This window comes from Acomys minous (assembly GCF_964271855.1).
Source record: "Acomys minous genome assembly, chromosome: 4".
Classification (NCBI taxonomy): Eukaryota; Metazoa; Chordata; class Mammalia; order Rodentia; family Muridae; genus Acomys; species Acomys minous.
In genome coordinates this window covers 17801231-17816938 of record NC_140486.1, presented here as the reverse complement: position 1 = coordinate 17816938, position 15708 = coordinate 17801231, and the positions used below count along the sequence as shown (strand labels likewise).

The 15708-nt window shown below is 36.8% G+C and overlaps 1 protein-coding gene across 7 annotated transcripts in view; it reads right to left on the bottom strand.

Annotated features, from left to right (window-relative positions):
* Window positions 1-3514: 3514 nt before the first annotated feature.
* Window positions 3515-15708, bottom strand: part of LOC311596326 (lung adenoma susceptibility protein 2) — an 18110-nt gene continuing 5916 nt past the window's right edge. For 3 of the 7 annotated variants that reach the window (XM_084779579.1, XM_084779578.1, XM_084779581.1), the window contains exons 6-10: window positions 12261-12363; window positions 9335-9466; window positions 7401-7471; window positions 5834-5925; window positions 3515-4579 (exon numbers count right to left, since the gene is read on the bottom strand). In XM_084779579.1, coding sequence (XP_084635705.1) covers window positions 5847-5925; window positions 7401-7471; window positions 9335-9466; window positions 12261-12363 — 385 coding nt within the window. In that variant the 3' untranslated portion in view covers window positions 3515-4579; window positions 5834-5846. Of the gene's footprint in view, window positions 4580-5833; window positions 5926-7400; window positions 7472-9334; window positions 9467-12260; window positions 12364-15708 lie in introns of those variants that run through there. The other 4 variants (XM_084779580.1, XM_084779582.1, XM_084779583.1 and 1 more) reach the window with 4 other exon arrangements.

The window sequence follows — 15708 nt, the reverse complement described above, 5'->3', positions numbered from 1 at the left end:
CCCTAAGCAAAAATAACAAAGCCATAGAAGTTAAACTTTCATAACTATCCAACAAAATAAATCTAAAATTAACATAGCACATTGCCATGGTCACTAGTTAACAAGAAATGAGCTCCCAGACAGAAAATGTTTCATTTTAGTATATGAGAAAAGAGTTATAGTTACTGTAAGCACAAGTTAGTAAAGTGACTAATAAAAAGTCAACAATCATAGTAAGATGCACCAAAAACTCCAATCTCCCTTTTCCTACAAAATACAAAATGGTTTGAAGACACAGATGCCTCAACTGGACACTTGAGCCACCTTTTCTGCCTCTGCTATTCAGTAAACACATGTATACGGAGCGTTTTGTTGCTAAGCCCTACTCTATTTGGTGGACATAGATGGATAAATCATGCCCCTGCCACCAATAACAAATGAAGGAAAACAAAGGAGTAAAGTACAAATGCCGATGACAAAAGGCTGTTTGGTCAGGGTGGGCCCTCAGTAGACATCTGATAGCAAACAGTATTTATGTATTTAAGATAAGTGTATCTGGATGTGGGAAATGGTGCAAAGGTTTGCTTCAGTTTCCTGCTACCTTGACATTCTGGTCATGATGTAATTCTCCCTTGAGCTCTGAGTAATATAGCACTACCTTTATCAGACTACCTTATTACAGCAACAGGAAAAAAAATAAGACAATCATCAACAACCTTTCTGCACCTTGGAGACTGGCTGTTCGCCCAGTGACTGAAGATGAGATCTGGAGTGGCCAGGATACTAACCTCCATCTGCCATCTAGTGGACTCCAGATAGTTCTCCAGGAAGTTCCGTCTCGGGCCTATCTTTTCCAAGTTTGTCTTTCTTCTGCTCTAGTTTACCAAGAAAGAGAGCTCTTACATCTTTTGTCCGCTTAAAACTTTAAGAATTAAAATCCCCAGGTTTTCAATCACTACACAAATTTACTTCTTTAGATCCCAACTGACAACTGCCATCAAGCCAGGCTCCAAACGGTATGATGCAAACAAAATGTTTTCTTTGGCTTGAATTCCCCCCAAATCCATGTATTACAAAGCCCCAACTCATCAGCATTAGGAGACAGGGTTTTAGGAAAGCATTTAAGTCATAAGGGTTTGCCCTCAGGAATGAATGGATTAATGTCCTCATAAAAGAACCTGCTTGACACAGCAATTTGGCTCTCTTTGCTTTCTATATCAATACAATGGATCGCCTGTCTGATAAAACAAAGTAATATAAAATACCTTTAAATCCCCAAGTGTTCAGGGCTCAAGTAGTCAGCTTATGGCTATGTCCAGCTATAATACTTATAAAACATCAGATCCTATTAAAGAACAGCATCAGAAATATCAAAAAGAAAATAAATTTGAAGTAGGTATGATTTTCTTCACTTTAAGATGTCTTTGCATGGATGGCGGTGGAGATAAACAGGAGGCACAGAGGAATTGAAGGTAAAATTGAGCATAATGGTGGCTCCATATCATGCAATTATCCAAACTCAGAATTTATACCAAGAGTCAACCCTGTGCTTGTCAGCACTTCTTCTACCAAATAGGTTTGAAGTATAGTGTGAAGGATGAAATTTTTAAAAATCAATGCATTAAGAAATCCATGTAGTATTCAAAACACATGAAAAATAATGATTTTTCCTTGGGAGTATTTTTTAAAGATTAGTACTTTTACTGAAGTGTTGTTGACAATATGAGTGAGCGCCACATGTATGCAGATGCCCTCAAGAGATCGGAAGGCACTGCAATTACAGAGGGTTGGGAGCAGCCCAGCTTGGGCTCTGGGGACCAAACTGAAGTCCTCTGGAAGAGCAGTATGTGCTCTTAAATCTTCAGTCATCTCTCTAATACTTGAGACTTTTATTTTATAACTGCATATAATAAGATATTAGCCTTAATCTCTTATGTACAAAATAACAAAATTTTAAGTACAAGAAAACCCTGACCTAAAATTTTTGGCAAGAAAACAAACAACTACAGAAGCATACCAAAGCAAATTCAAGGAGACAGTTCGTCAGTTTGGTGAGAGTATCTATGAAGCTGAATGGCGACTTCACATTGACTATAAGGACAGTGTATTTCAGCCTTGACTGCATTTAGTCACATCTTTAATTCTTGATCTCAAATACATTTAAATTGTCTTGAGTGTCAGTGCATGCCAATGTGGAGGCCAGGGGACAACCTTGGGTGTCGTGCTTGTCTACTTTATTTCTTGAAGCATATCTCTGACATGGAGGTCACTCATTAGACTGCACAAGCTGGCCAGAAAGCTATAGGAAGCCTCTTCTCTCAGCCTCTCCAAGGCTGGAGTTAAAGTTTGCTCTATCCTGCTTGCCCCATGCCCCACCCCCACCCCACGCTGCACCTATTTTTTATTTTTTAGAGACAGGGTCTCACTATGTAGCCCTGGCTGTGCTGGAACTCATGATGTAGACCAGGCTGGCCTCGAACTCAAAGATATGGCCACCTCTGCCTCCCAAGTGCTGGCATCAAATGTGTGTACTATATCACACCATACCCTTTGATTTTTAAATTTTTATACTCATAAAGCTTGAAGCCTCTTCCTTTTTTCTATTTGACATTTTCCCAATACACCTTAAAAATTAAGATAAAAGCAATAGATATAATTTTATATTTATATCTGTTAAATTCTACTTTTTCTCATCTACTTTAAATTCTCAACTCAGCTATCTCCACATTGACATTTTCTTTCAAAACTCTATAAACAAAACCTCTGAAATTATACATGTAACTAAACTACTTCTTTGCACAATTTCATGAACATTTATTTTTCAGTTTCCCTACTCTCTCTCTCTCTATAGATAGATAGATAGATAGATAGATAGATAGATAGAGATATGCATTAATAACTTATTAAATCAATTCCTTTATTTAGGTAAAGGCTTAATTTCTCCATATATAAAAGAAAAAAGTAAAGATTCTTTGATAATATAAACCACTTTAAAGTATAGGTTGCAACATAATTTTAGAATGAGCTGGTTGTATTTAGTGTTGGAGATGTGATCTTGCAAAGGGAGCACTAACCAAGCAACGTTCGTCATTACAGCACCATGTCTTTTCTGATGCTTTCCAGGAATAGTATGTGTCATGTGTGACATGTATGTAATTGGAACTTATTACCTAGATCTCCTTAGGAATTGTCTACAGTGTATTTCACTAAGTGAAATCCCTCTCCTAGACCTACCTGTTGCTTACACTCTACAATCTTCCCTCTTAAAGCCAAGGATAACTACAAAGCAATTCTATACTCAGTGACAAGAGCCATTTGCTAGCAGTAGAACATATCACAAACAGAATGTCAGCAGCAAAGAGATCACCTTAGTGTTAACTCTAACTGGTAAGAGCTTTTTGATCTGGCCAGAGAAATAAGGTGGGAAACTTGTTGGCTAAAAAACACAAAAAGACAGGGTCTGCTTTATTGTATTTGATGTTAATAGTGCCTTAGTAGCTTGAAAATAAATTCTTTGGCCATATGTGCTTAGAAATTATACATAAAAAATACATTTATTTATCAAAGATACAGTCATTTGGATAAAATGTTAATTTTTAGTATCTGACTACATATACATACTCTTCTCACATCATCAAACTTTTAAATGCATTAGTTATACTTTATTACATAATTTTTCATCTTGATGCTTTCTACTTATTATAAATATTAATATTTGTTTCTATCTAGAGATAAACTTAGAAGACTATAGAAAGTAACTTTAAATTAAAATTGGTTTTGAATTTTCCACACTCATTTTTGTTTAGTTTCAGATTTGTCATTAAGTCACAGCTTTTAATAGATTACCTTTAATCCAAAAATAAATCTGGGAAACAACCACATATCAAATGGTAAATTATCAAATACAATCTCTAAATGACTTGTCAGCTATCAAGTATTATCAATATTATCTTACAGAGAATCAAAGCATTAGTTAAATGAGAAGTTTCTATGATGTCACAACAAAATATTCCATTAGCACTGAGTCATCAACTACTTAAGTGTCATTTACAAATATAATATCTTAAACATTTAATTTATCAAACTTTAGAAGCAGCAAAATTCCATCTGGCACAACAATTTAGGTACTCCTTAAGATGCTTGAAAGTATTTTGTACACACATACACACAAATATAAAACTTAGATTTGGGTAGAAGCTAAAAAGTTTAACACTGAAGAATCAAATGGCAAATGACGAAAATGTCATGATATAAGCCAGATAATGGCAAGAAAGGAAATTATCCTTTTTTGAATATTAAAAATCTCCTGGTCCGAAGAGCCATGTACTACTTCATATCTTAGTGTCTTCCAGTTCTGTTTTTGTGTAAAATAAGGGCTATGAATATTTCCAAGTTTAGACTCATATACTTGATCTAGCCACAGAATAACATATGGCTTATATTTACTTTGTCAATGTAAGTAATAGCAAAAGTACATAATGCAATGTATGGTGACTGTTTATTGTGAGCAACGTTTTATTTTCCTCTTCACATTTTTGGTGACTGTTTCCCACTGGTATCATCAACCAGGTCCCTCAGGCGTGATAAATGTTGTAAGGCCCTTTAAAAGAAAACATATTACAAACCAATATTGAGAACTGGATAGCCAATGTAGAAAGCAAGAAATAGTGACTATATTATTTATTGACTTCAAAATTACTGTAATAAATTAACTTACAGAAAAACATAAAACTTTGAGAACTATTTTTTGTGAAATTTGACATCTGAATAACTAAAATAATTTAGCAGTCTATAAACACTTGCTTGAAATATCTGATAATCAATTGTTAATTAATCTGCCAGAGATTAATAAAATATAGTATCACATATCACAGGTATCATATTTAGTAAAACATTTTTCATATGATTTTCCCAATAGCTCTATAAAAATACTTTTCTTTTGTTATGCTATATGTATCATCTAGGAAACAAGGCCCATAATTCATCTAATATTTATAGTAAAGATAGCTAAATTTTAAAAATATCACTAAAATCGGTAAAAATTCTCAGTAAAACTCATTTTTGTTGAGAAGGAAAACAAAACCCTTCTCCAGTAAGGCTGAATAATGCATACACTAACAATCTAGATTTTTTTTTCAAGACACACATTTAAAAAATATTGTATCTTCAGCTTCAAACTCAATAACTAATTACAGAAGAATGGAATTCAATCTTTCTCTCTCATTCTTCAAAAAGACAAGTCCAAATGCATCAATGACTTTAGGACTAACATTAGACCCAATAACCTGAATCTGATAGAGGGAAAAAGGAATATGCTTAAACTCACAGGCCCAGGAAGGAACTTTCTAAGTAGGAAAACCCAGTAGCACAGCATTAAGACTAACAATTGATAAAATGGGCCCCACGTGAAACTCTAACACTGCACAGCAAAGAATACCACCTTTAAGTAAAGAGGCAGCCCACAGAGGGAGGGAAATCTGTACCAGCTATTTGGCTGACACAGGTTTAGTGTCTAGAATATATGAAGATTTCATAAAACCTAAACACCAAACAAAACAAAACAATCCAATTAAAAATTGAGACAGGGTGTTGAAGGCTCCAGCATACAACAGGGACATATGCTCAACCATATTCATAGCAGCCTTATTCATAATAGCCAGAACCTGGAAACAGCTTAAGTGTCCCTCAGTAGAAGAATGGATAAAGAAACTGTGGTACATTTACACTATGGAATACTATTCAGCTATTAAAAACAAGGAATTTCCAAAATGTGTGGACAAATGGATTGAACTAGAAATGATCATAATCAGTGAGCTAACCCAGAAGCAGAGAGACTCAAATGGTATATACTCACTTATATCTGGACACTAGCCCAAGGGGCAGGTCCCATGAAAGTCTTCACTTACCAGGAAAGTGGGACAGAGAGGAAGACATCCTATTGGGACTCTAGATGAGAAAAATATAGGGGATAGGGAAGTAGATGGATCCAGAGGGCCCTAGAAACCTACAAGGAGAACACTATGATGGGTGGATCTGAGCTCAGGGGTTCTGGGCACCAACCAAGGACAATACGTGCAGTCATCATCAAATCCCTACCCAGATCTAGTCAAGGGACAGAACATTCTTCACAGTTAAGTGGAGACTGGGGACTGACTTTCACATGATCTCTGGTACCCCATATTTGGCCATGTCCCCTTGATGGGGAGGCCCAGCAGCACTCGGAGGAAGGATAGCAGACTACCAAGAAGAGACTTGATACCCTAACACCATATTCAGGGAGAGGAGGTCCCCATCAGACACAGTCATAGGGAAGGGGAATGGGGTGAAAGCGGGAGGGAGGGAGGAATGGGAGGATGCATAGGATGGGATAGCAAATGAGATGTAATATGAATGATTTTATTTTTCAATAAAAATGTGTTTTAAAAAATTGAGACAGAAGCATTAGAGACCACTCAGTGGCTAAGGAGCACCTGCAGCTCTTGTAGAAGACTCGGCAGGTCCATTTCCCAGCACCCATACGCTGCCTCACAACCGCCCATAACTAGTTTCATGGGATCCAGTCTTCTCTCCTGACCTCTACAAGGGACCAGGCATGCATGTGGTACAGATACACACATGCAGGCAAAGCATCCATACATAGAACATCAAAAAAGTCCAAAAAATAGTTTTAATTGAAGCAGGCAATTAAACAGTTTAATTAAAGCAGGTAATTAAAGCTCTCAAAAGGAGAAACACAAGCAAAAACAAGAGTTTGAGGAGTAACACTAAAGACCCTTCAAAACTGTGTGACTATAGAAGCTTCCTAAATTATATAGATGTATATAGAAAGCTTAAATGGAAATACTCTATTATAATGGGACAATGCCTCTCCTAGACTTCATAGGCTATCAGATAGAAAGCCCAATGTCAGATATGAGTTATCTCTTCCCAAAATATTTCTCAGTGGAGTCCCACAATCTACCCCAAATATTATAGGCTCTATCCACTGTTCACATTAATGGTAAAACCCTACTGCTGAAAACGCCACATACTTAAGTCATAAAACATAATAAATCAAGCTGGTACCAATGCGAAGCACCAGTCCTATTGCCAAGTACTCACAGTACTGAAAGAAATTATGCATGTTACTGAAGGAAATTGCACAGGTTTAAGAGAAAGCAGTGTTCTTTTAAAAATAATACGTTCCATGAATAAGGAAATACTCAATATCGGCTTCTGGTATCCACATGCATAAACACACACATGCACGCACCAATACAAAAATACACACACCACATTTAAAATAAATTTTAAAAAATAATATAATGTGTGTATGTATGCCTACCATACAATTATTCTTGGAACTATTGAATTCCACCCTGATTTTTGTCAAAGGTATGACTAAAATAAATTTGTGTCCCCAATTAGTAAATAATACTTACTTTTGAAGACACCTATTAATAGGAATCATATTTTCCTCCAATTGTAATTTAGAGAAATCATCCTCTGTCACCTGTTATTAAAACCCAAACGAAACAAAAATATTTGAAATACTGAATTCATTGTACCAAATTAAAAAATAAAAAACTAATACTTTCATTTTTCCTTTATTCTAAAACTACAACCACTTTGACTCACTGTTAAATGCTCCTAAAATATGCTTCTAAACACAACCCCATTAAGGAATCACATTTTGCCTTGAAAATATATCTTTACAGAAAAGGTTTGATGTCAGTGATATTTAAGAGAGTGAGTGAAGGACAGATTACACTGTATCTTAATGCTATGACTAGTGTCAGAAGGAAAAATGTGTACTGCAGCTTCAGTGAACAGACTGTGAGAGTAAGGAAGAGGCACTCACTATGATAAAGCTCCATTGAATGACAATAAAATTGATCAGGAAAATAAGATAGGCACAGAAAATCAAAAAGTGAACCATCTCACTTATATATGGAATCTGAAAAGTACTGTTCTTAAAGCTCTGGGGCTGGAGTTACAAGCAGTTGTGAGCCACCCTGCATGGGTCCTGGGAACCATATTTAGGCCTTCTGTAAGAGCAAGCTCCTTAACTGAGCTTTTTCTGCAGCCAATGGCTCACAGAGTAAAATTCAAGGCTGGCTGAGTGATGACAAACAAGGTGTTAATAAGCATAAAATTACACTCACAAGGGTTAGCTTAGATAGCTACTGTGTAACTATGGAGTCATAGTTAATGTATTATAAACGTGAAAATTTCAAGGAGATTTTAAGTGTTCTCACCATTAAAAAAATCTATATAAGACCATATACACCAATTAGCTTGGTTTATCTATTCAATAATCTATACCCATTTAATATATCATATCACATCAACAATATTAAAATTTTGTTTGTCACTAAATAGTAAATAAAACACAACTGAAAGTAAAGAGGTAAATTGGTTTATAGTCATGTTCCACTTCTCCTAAGTGGCAGTTAGACTTCACAAGTAGACATGAGAGAATATAAACTCTGTGGTCCTGCACTTTGAAAATTCATCTTCTACAGAACAGCACGGAAGCAGAAACAAACATTTCCAAATTTCTAAAAATGCGCAACTTTTTAAAGTGTCAATAAACACATAGTAACAAACGTTTGCTTTTCTGCAATACAGCAGTGGAGCAGTCTAACACTGAGACTGTCTCTAGGTTTCACAGAAACTCTGACAAGTTTTTGTGTTTGTAAGACTCCAGACAGATGAAATCTGCAGGGCGCTTCAAGACAGCACTGAAGCCTCTTCCGCACTATAACTGTAGCAGCAGCACCTCTAAATAAGAGGTTGGCATAAGCATAAAATGAACAGAAAAGATTGCTCAAAAGCAATAAAATGCAAAACAAAGCAAAGAGCTTTAGAAGTATTAATTCTAATACTAGGTGTGAGTAAAATAGTTTCTATAAAGTATATAATTAAAGTACAATTCTGCATTCCTTGCATTGGCAAGCTCATTTACAGAGAACTAGAGATAGGTCTAAAACAGATGTGGTGACATCTGACATAAAATGATCCTACAGCTCAAGTGTTGATCCAACCTGGTGGCACTATGTTGGGAGGTGGCAGAAACGGAATAGAGGAAGCTCATCCCTGGGCCCTGACTTTGAAGGTGTGACACTTGGGCTCCAGTCCTTTCTCACTCTTTTATTCCTTACGAGGGTCACAAGATGCACAGCCTCCCACCATCCTACTCCCATGCACCACCACTCCCGCTACCCCCTGATGTTCTGCCTCACAAAGCCCATGAAGTGAAACCTTTGAAGCCACAAGGCAGAATCAGCATGTGTGTGTCACATGTCCCACCACTGTGGTAAAACAACTAATGCAATTATAAATTCATCTGTCTCACGTCCTAAGTTATGCTTACTTGTGCTGTCTCTTCTTTTGGCTCTGTATTTTTATTCTGATTAAAACTTTCTTGCACTGCTTGAAGGTTAAATAACATTTGTTTCAAGGCTTCAACAGGACCATGATGTTTGCCTCCAGATAGGGTGGCACTCTAAAGATAAATGAAATTATAAAAAGTAACTATTCAAAACCATTCAAATGGAAAAGTAATTATATAAAATTAATGCAAAAATCCAGACAATGTATTAAAATTGGTGTTTTAAAAACCCAATCTTCTGTATCTGTGGTCTTACCTAGCATTGTACCCTACAAGCTGTAATAGTAACCTGCCAGAAAAGATCTATCCACTGGTCTAGTAGTAGCCTGACTGTCATGGAGCAGTGCTTTCTCACTGAACTGGAGGCACACTCCATAGAAGGGAATGCTATGGTGTCTGGTCTCAGGGCTAGGGCAGAACCTACTACTGTTACTTTGCTAAGCAGTTGAGCTGTCCAGTTGCTTTCTAAACACTTATATGTATAACCATAGGCCTGAGCTGCTCTCAGCCTTGGTCAGGACAGCTTCTTTCTGTAGTGGACAGTAGTCAATGCAGAGATGCACACTCGTCTAAATGGTAAGAATACAAGATATGCTCAGCCATAATTCGGACACCTATATTACGAACACCAAGCCTAAGGGAACATTAATGAAAAGGAAACAGAAGAACCACCTGAAGGGTAGATAGGAGTGCTGTGGTTTCTTCTGGAGCTTAGGACAGATCCAGTTACCTCTACAATGCTTACAGAAGTTAAGCAAACCAAAGCCCCAGCAGATTGGGTGAATGATCTGCAGGCCCCATCATTTACTGAGGAGTGACCATAAGTGGACAGTCGCTGGGAAAAGAAGAATCATTCTTCTTTTGAGGATGTAGCCATTGGTAGGTTTCTCTGCTCCAGTGGATAATACCACACTCATCACTAACTGGATTTAGTATGTTATTAAAACAAGTAACAGTAACAACAAAAGAAAACAGTACATGAAGCTGAGAGAGGGGCATGTTGGGAGCATATAGGAGACTTAGAGGGTAAAAATGGGGCCAGATAACTAACATACATACATACATACATACATACATACATACATACTTCTCAAAGAAAAAATTCTGTGTGTGTGTGTGTGTGTGTGTGTGTGTGTGTGTGTGTGTGTGTGTACTCCTAGACATGGGGCCTGACTTGGAGTGTTGTTGATATACCCATTCTATTGGAAAGACTGATCAAAGATTTTTTTTTAAAAATCAAAACTGCTAACTCACCACCTCTTCACACCCAGTCTCCAGGTAAAATTACTTAGAAATAATAATAGTTTAGCACATCCTTCTAATTCTTGATACTTTAAAATGAATATTAAAGATTTACTTAAAGGCCTTAAAACCACAGCTTTTGAACAAAAGTGTCTTTAGAATCCAACTGAGAGAGGACTAAATTTCAAGTAAATTTTTCTCAATACACTTTCGCGTATGTTTTCAACAGTTGGGTCGGGGGAAAGAGAAAGCTTGTGGAACTATGAAACTGTGCAACCACTATGAAAATGGAATGATCAGCCCTCAAAAACTGAAAAAGGAACTACCATTTAAGCCAGCTGTACCACTCTTGGTTATATATTCAAGAGCATATACATGCCACAGAGATAGTTGCACACTCATGATTACTTCTCTGCACTATTCAAAATGGCCAGGAAATGGAATCAACCTTGGTGTCCAGCAACAGCTGAATACATAAAGAAAATGCGCTATATAAGCACAACAAAATTTTATGCAGACATAAAGAAAAATCAAACGACATCTGCAAAATATGGATGAAACTGAAAATCATGTTAAATAAGCTAAACTCAGAAATTCCACCTTTCCTTTTATATAGGCATTAGGTTACATGTGTGGCTGTAGGTATCTGTGTTTTCATAAAGAGATGTTGTCTCTCTACCTCTTTAGAGCCTAAAGACCTAACAACCAACTGTATTAACTTTCCATGTATTCAACAACGTAACAGTGCTTAACTCTACAGCGTGGGCAAGACTGAAGACAGTCTTCTGTAATTTTAGTTTATTGGTCTACTTAGGAATTCATACGTTACACTGGCCTGGAACTTACAATCCTACTTCCACCCAAGAGCTGCTGGCTCAGGACAGTTCTTATGAGGTTCTTAGCATGGCTACTTTACAATAAAAAACTAGACAGTTCTTCTATTAAAAGGTAAGAGAGAAGAATGAGAGTTAGTGCTTAAATGGTAGCGTGGCGGTGTAGTTTGGGAAGATGAAAAGGTTCTGGAGACAGTTGTTGGTTGTAGTTTTAATGATATCAGGTTACTAAAATGTCCCTGAACTATATACTTAAAAATGAATGAACATGGCAAATTTTATGGCATGCATACTTTATTACATTAAAAGCTCAGAGAAAAAGCAGCAGTATAAAGATCCAGTTAGGCTTAAAATTAGTACTTATCATTCAGTTATTCTGAGACTTATCACTGAAAGTTAATAGTGAACGTCTCTGGGGAAATCATTTTGTTCCTGGCTCAGTAATGTGTCATACATTCAGAAAGCTACTTAAACCTCCATGTAACAAAATACAAGCTGTCTCCATGGGAGCTGATTATAGAGAAGTATCAGGGCTGGAAAAAACAGGCCCTATTCCAGAGAGAAAAACCGGGACAATTCAAGCTACATGTAGAACCCAACTCCAGTTTCTTATATTTTACAATACTAAAAGTCCTTAAAATATTCAATTCTTGTACTTTAGAATACTAAAAATCCTAAAAGTAGTTGTAGTTTTGTGGATATTTTGGGGGTAAATGAATTTGGGAGCTTTTCGTTGTTCTTTTAAAATACTAAATAACAGAATCCAGTATGTATAAATTAACTGTATATGTATAAATTAACCTTCCTTTAATATAAAGATTAACTTTACTGACCTGGTTATCATCATTTAAAAAGCCGTCAAGAAGCTCATTAACACATTGTGTACTGGAACTTTGTTGAGGAGTGTCATCAGCTTTAACAGGGACAGGAGATTTGCTATACAGGATTTAAAGGATACAAACAGCAATTTTTAAAGTAGGCATTATATAATTCAAAATGTTCCACTTAAAATCAAGTAAGGCTGTAGAGACAACTTAGCAGTTAAGAGCACTTGCTTGTTGCGGAGGATCCCCTTTTCCCTAGCATCCGTATCTTATGGCTCATATCCACTTTTGACTCCAGCTTCAGGAGTTGTAAGTTTATACAACCACCTCTTCTACAAAATCTTAATCCCATACTCACATATACACGTATGTACATGTATACACATCTATGCACACTTAAAGATAATTTTAGAAGTTGTAACCAAAAAAATAAATGTCAAGAATATGAGTCATATAAGCTGTGTATTAACTCCCTCACCCTGTCATAAACTGACAAGGGAGTTCAGCCCTTCTGTGTCCCCTTGCTTGCCCTTTCCAGCTTTAGAGACAACACATATATAAAGTCAACTATTATTCCTCAACTGAATTGCCCAACTATGGAACTTCAAAAGCTCACCTGTTTGATACAGTATCTTTTCCCAAGTAAAGACTGTGAAAGCTGAATGTGTAGCTCAGTGGGAGAGTCCTAGCCTAGCACACAGGAGATGCCAGGTTCAATCCCCATGCCATGCATACATACCAAGCCAGTTATTTGCCTAATGATAATAGAAAACTCAAAAGTCAGAGAGTCTTTGCTTAAGAGGCACAAGATAATAAGATAAACCCACCTCAAAACTGTTATTAATGCAGGGAAAACTGAGAAAAGATTTAATTTTTAAAATCTAAATTCCAAATTGAAAATTCCAAGCTCAGTCCCAACTCCACATAGCCTTCAGTAACTCACCTGTCTAATCCTGAGTATCTACATTCACTGTCCTTATTACACAGAGCTATTGTAGGATAATTCTTGACACAGCCATATCTAATGAGAACTGTGAAAGTCATAAAGCCGGCACAGCTATTTGACAAAGCTCCAGCAAAGCTGAGCCATGTAATACAATCGCTGTGGTGCAGTCTCCCACTTTTGGCCTTGATCTCCAAGTGTCACATGCTTGGGGGCTTTTATTATTTGTACAACTTAGGGATACCGGATTGATGGACATTTTATGAATCATTTACACTCTCTCCCAGGAGCACTGCTTCTAAGCTTCCCCAGAAATATCCTGACCATAACACCCCTCCTGCTTTTAGGGGAGATATCCTTATCTGGCCCTACTTGAAGGTCTTCCTTATGCCCTGAAGGTTGTGACTTAAACAATTATGCCAGAGACCTCCTTATGAGGCTCTGACTCAAAGATGCTCTTGGCATATCTGCCCCTGCACTTACTTACTCAAGACAAGATAACCAGAACAAAGTAAAAATTTAAAAGATAAATAATATTTAGTAGAGTAGAGAAATTGGCAGATCAAATTGAAAGTCATACTTCTGATGGACAAACAATGGTATGGAGAAATGATAAAAGAATAAAGGATTAAGACTTTCCTTTCTTAGAAAAAGTAAACATACAGGGCCACTGTAGCGTTATATGACCAAAGAACAAAAAATACCAAGATTATATAAATAATTTCTTAAAAATATATAAAATACAAACAATCCTATTATGCCAGAAATTGAATAGTAACTGTAGCAACTTTGGTCTGAAGATTTTTCTTGGTCCTTTTGGCAACCAGCACTCTATTAAAAGCTGATAGTACACTGCTTGACATGAACAATCTCCCCAGGCTGGCTTGGAGACGTTTAGTCTAGTGGCCCCAGCCTGAGAATGGGCTGTCATACTTCGGCAAAATATATCCTTGAAACGTCAATATTGTTAAACTTTAGGTTGTGAGGTTAAAGAAGGAAAATGACTGTAAAAGACAACTCTGCTCTGTCACAGTTTATCAAGATGACTAGACTTATGACAAAAATAAAGTTAAAACACGTGTCCGAGGACAAGAATGATGCGATCTATGTTTAGAACAGCATGCATCTATCCCTGCATACTGAGTTCTGTATACATAGAGAAGTGCTCTGACTGCCAGTCAGGCTGCAAGACTCCTGATCCCTGTGCCTGGCTCATTCCTCCTTCGCCCCTTTCTATCCACCCCTCTTCAGGCCCTGACCTCACCCAGGGCTGGACCCTGGCAAATTCTCTCTGTACCTTATATATTAGTAGTCAATAATCACTTCTTTCTTGATGTTCTGGGTAGTATAAAGTACTCATGGCAAAAATAAGAATGTCCCAAATTAAATTGTATTTATCCCAGAAATAAATGAAATTATCTTAGTATTTTTTTTTACATTTCATTATAACATATACTTGTAACTTAAAAATCACAATGTCCAGCAATCATTTTCTTAAGAAGCGCTTCTTTGTTGACATATTTTCCTTATAATTTGTTATAAACTTTTTCTCAGTCTGGGTAATCTTTTCCCTCATCACTCAACAATATAATTTTATGTCTCCATATTGAAGATAGATACAGACGACAGAGAGGCTCACTACATTATCCTATTTTTATATTTAACATTTTCACACAAATTTTGTTTAATGTTCAGTTAATTTTCATTATATTCTTTGTAGTAGAATATACGTGTGTGTGTGTGTGTGTGTGTGTGTGTGTGTGTGTGTGTGTGTGTGTGTCTCCACACATGTCTGGGCCAAGCTCAGTGCCATATGCCTTTCTTTATTATCAACTATCTTAATTTCTGAAAGCCTTTCACTGGACCTTGGCTCTCCAATTCAGCAAGACTAGTTTGCCAAAAACTCCAGAGATCCTCTTGTCCCTCTTTGCCAAGCACTGGGATTACAGGTGCACATCACCACGCCCTGCTTCTCACACGAGGACTACAGATCCAAACTCAAGGCTCTGTGCAAGCACTTTACCCCAGCTTCCCAGCACTGACATTCTACCTTTTAGCCCACTAACTTTATGCTTCCTGTTTTATTCTGTCTCATCCTGGAATACCTGGCAGTATTCAACTAAGATCCACTTACTCGCCTCAGCAATGCATCTTTTCCTTTCTTACAAGCCTGATACTTATGAGTTGTATCCAAAAATGAAGTGCACAGTGCAAGTTCCTGGGTCAAAGCATTGATATTGCATGTACACAATGAAAGTCTTTTAGCCTAATTGCAAACATATGTGATAAATGCATTCAACAATTCCACTTTTAATCGCCCCTGCTATAAAACTCAGCATGATGGCTATTCTTTACGAACATGAAGATGCACTGATTAGGAAATGAGAAGAAAAATGGAGGCTAAACATGAAGTGAGTTAGTTACAAGCTCTTTTTTCAACATATTGTTGAAACTGCATGGGAGGGAGCTAAAACTCAAAAGAGAAAGTAAAACTTTACAAGCAATCACCAACAC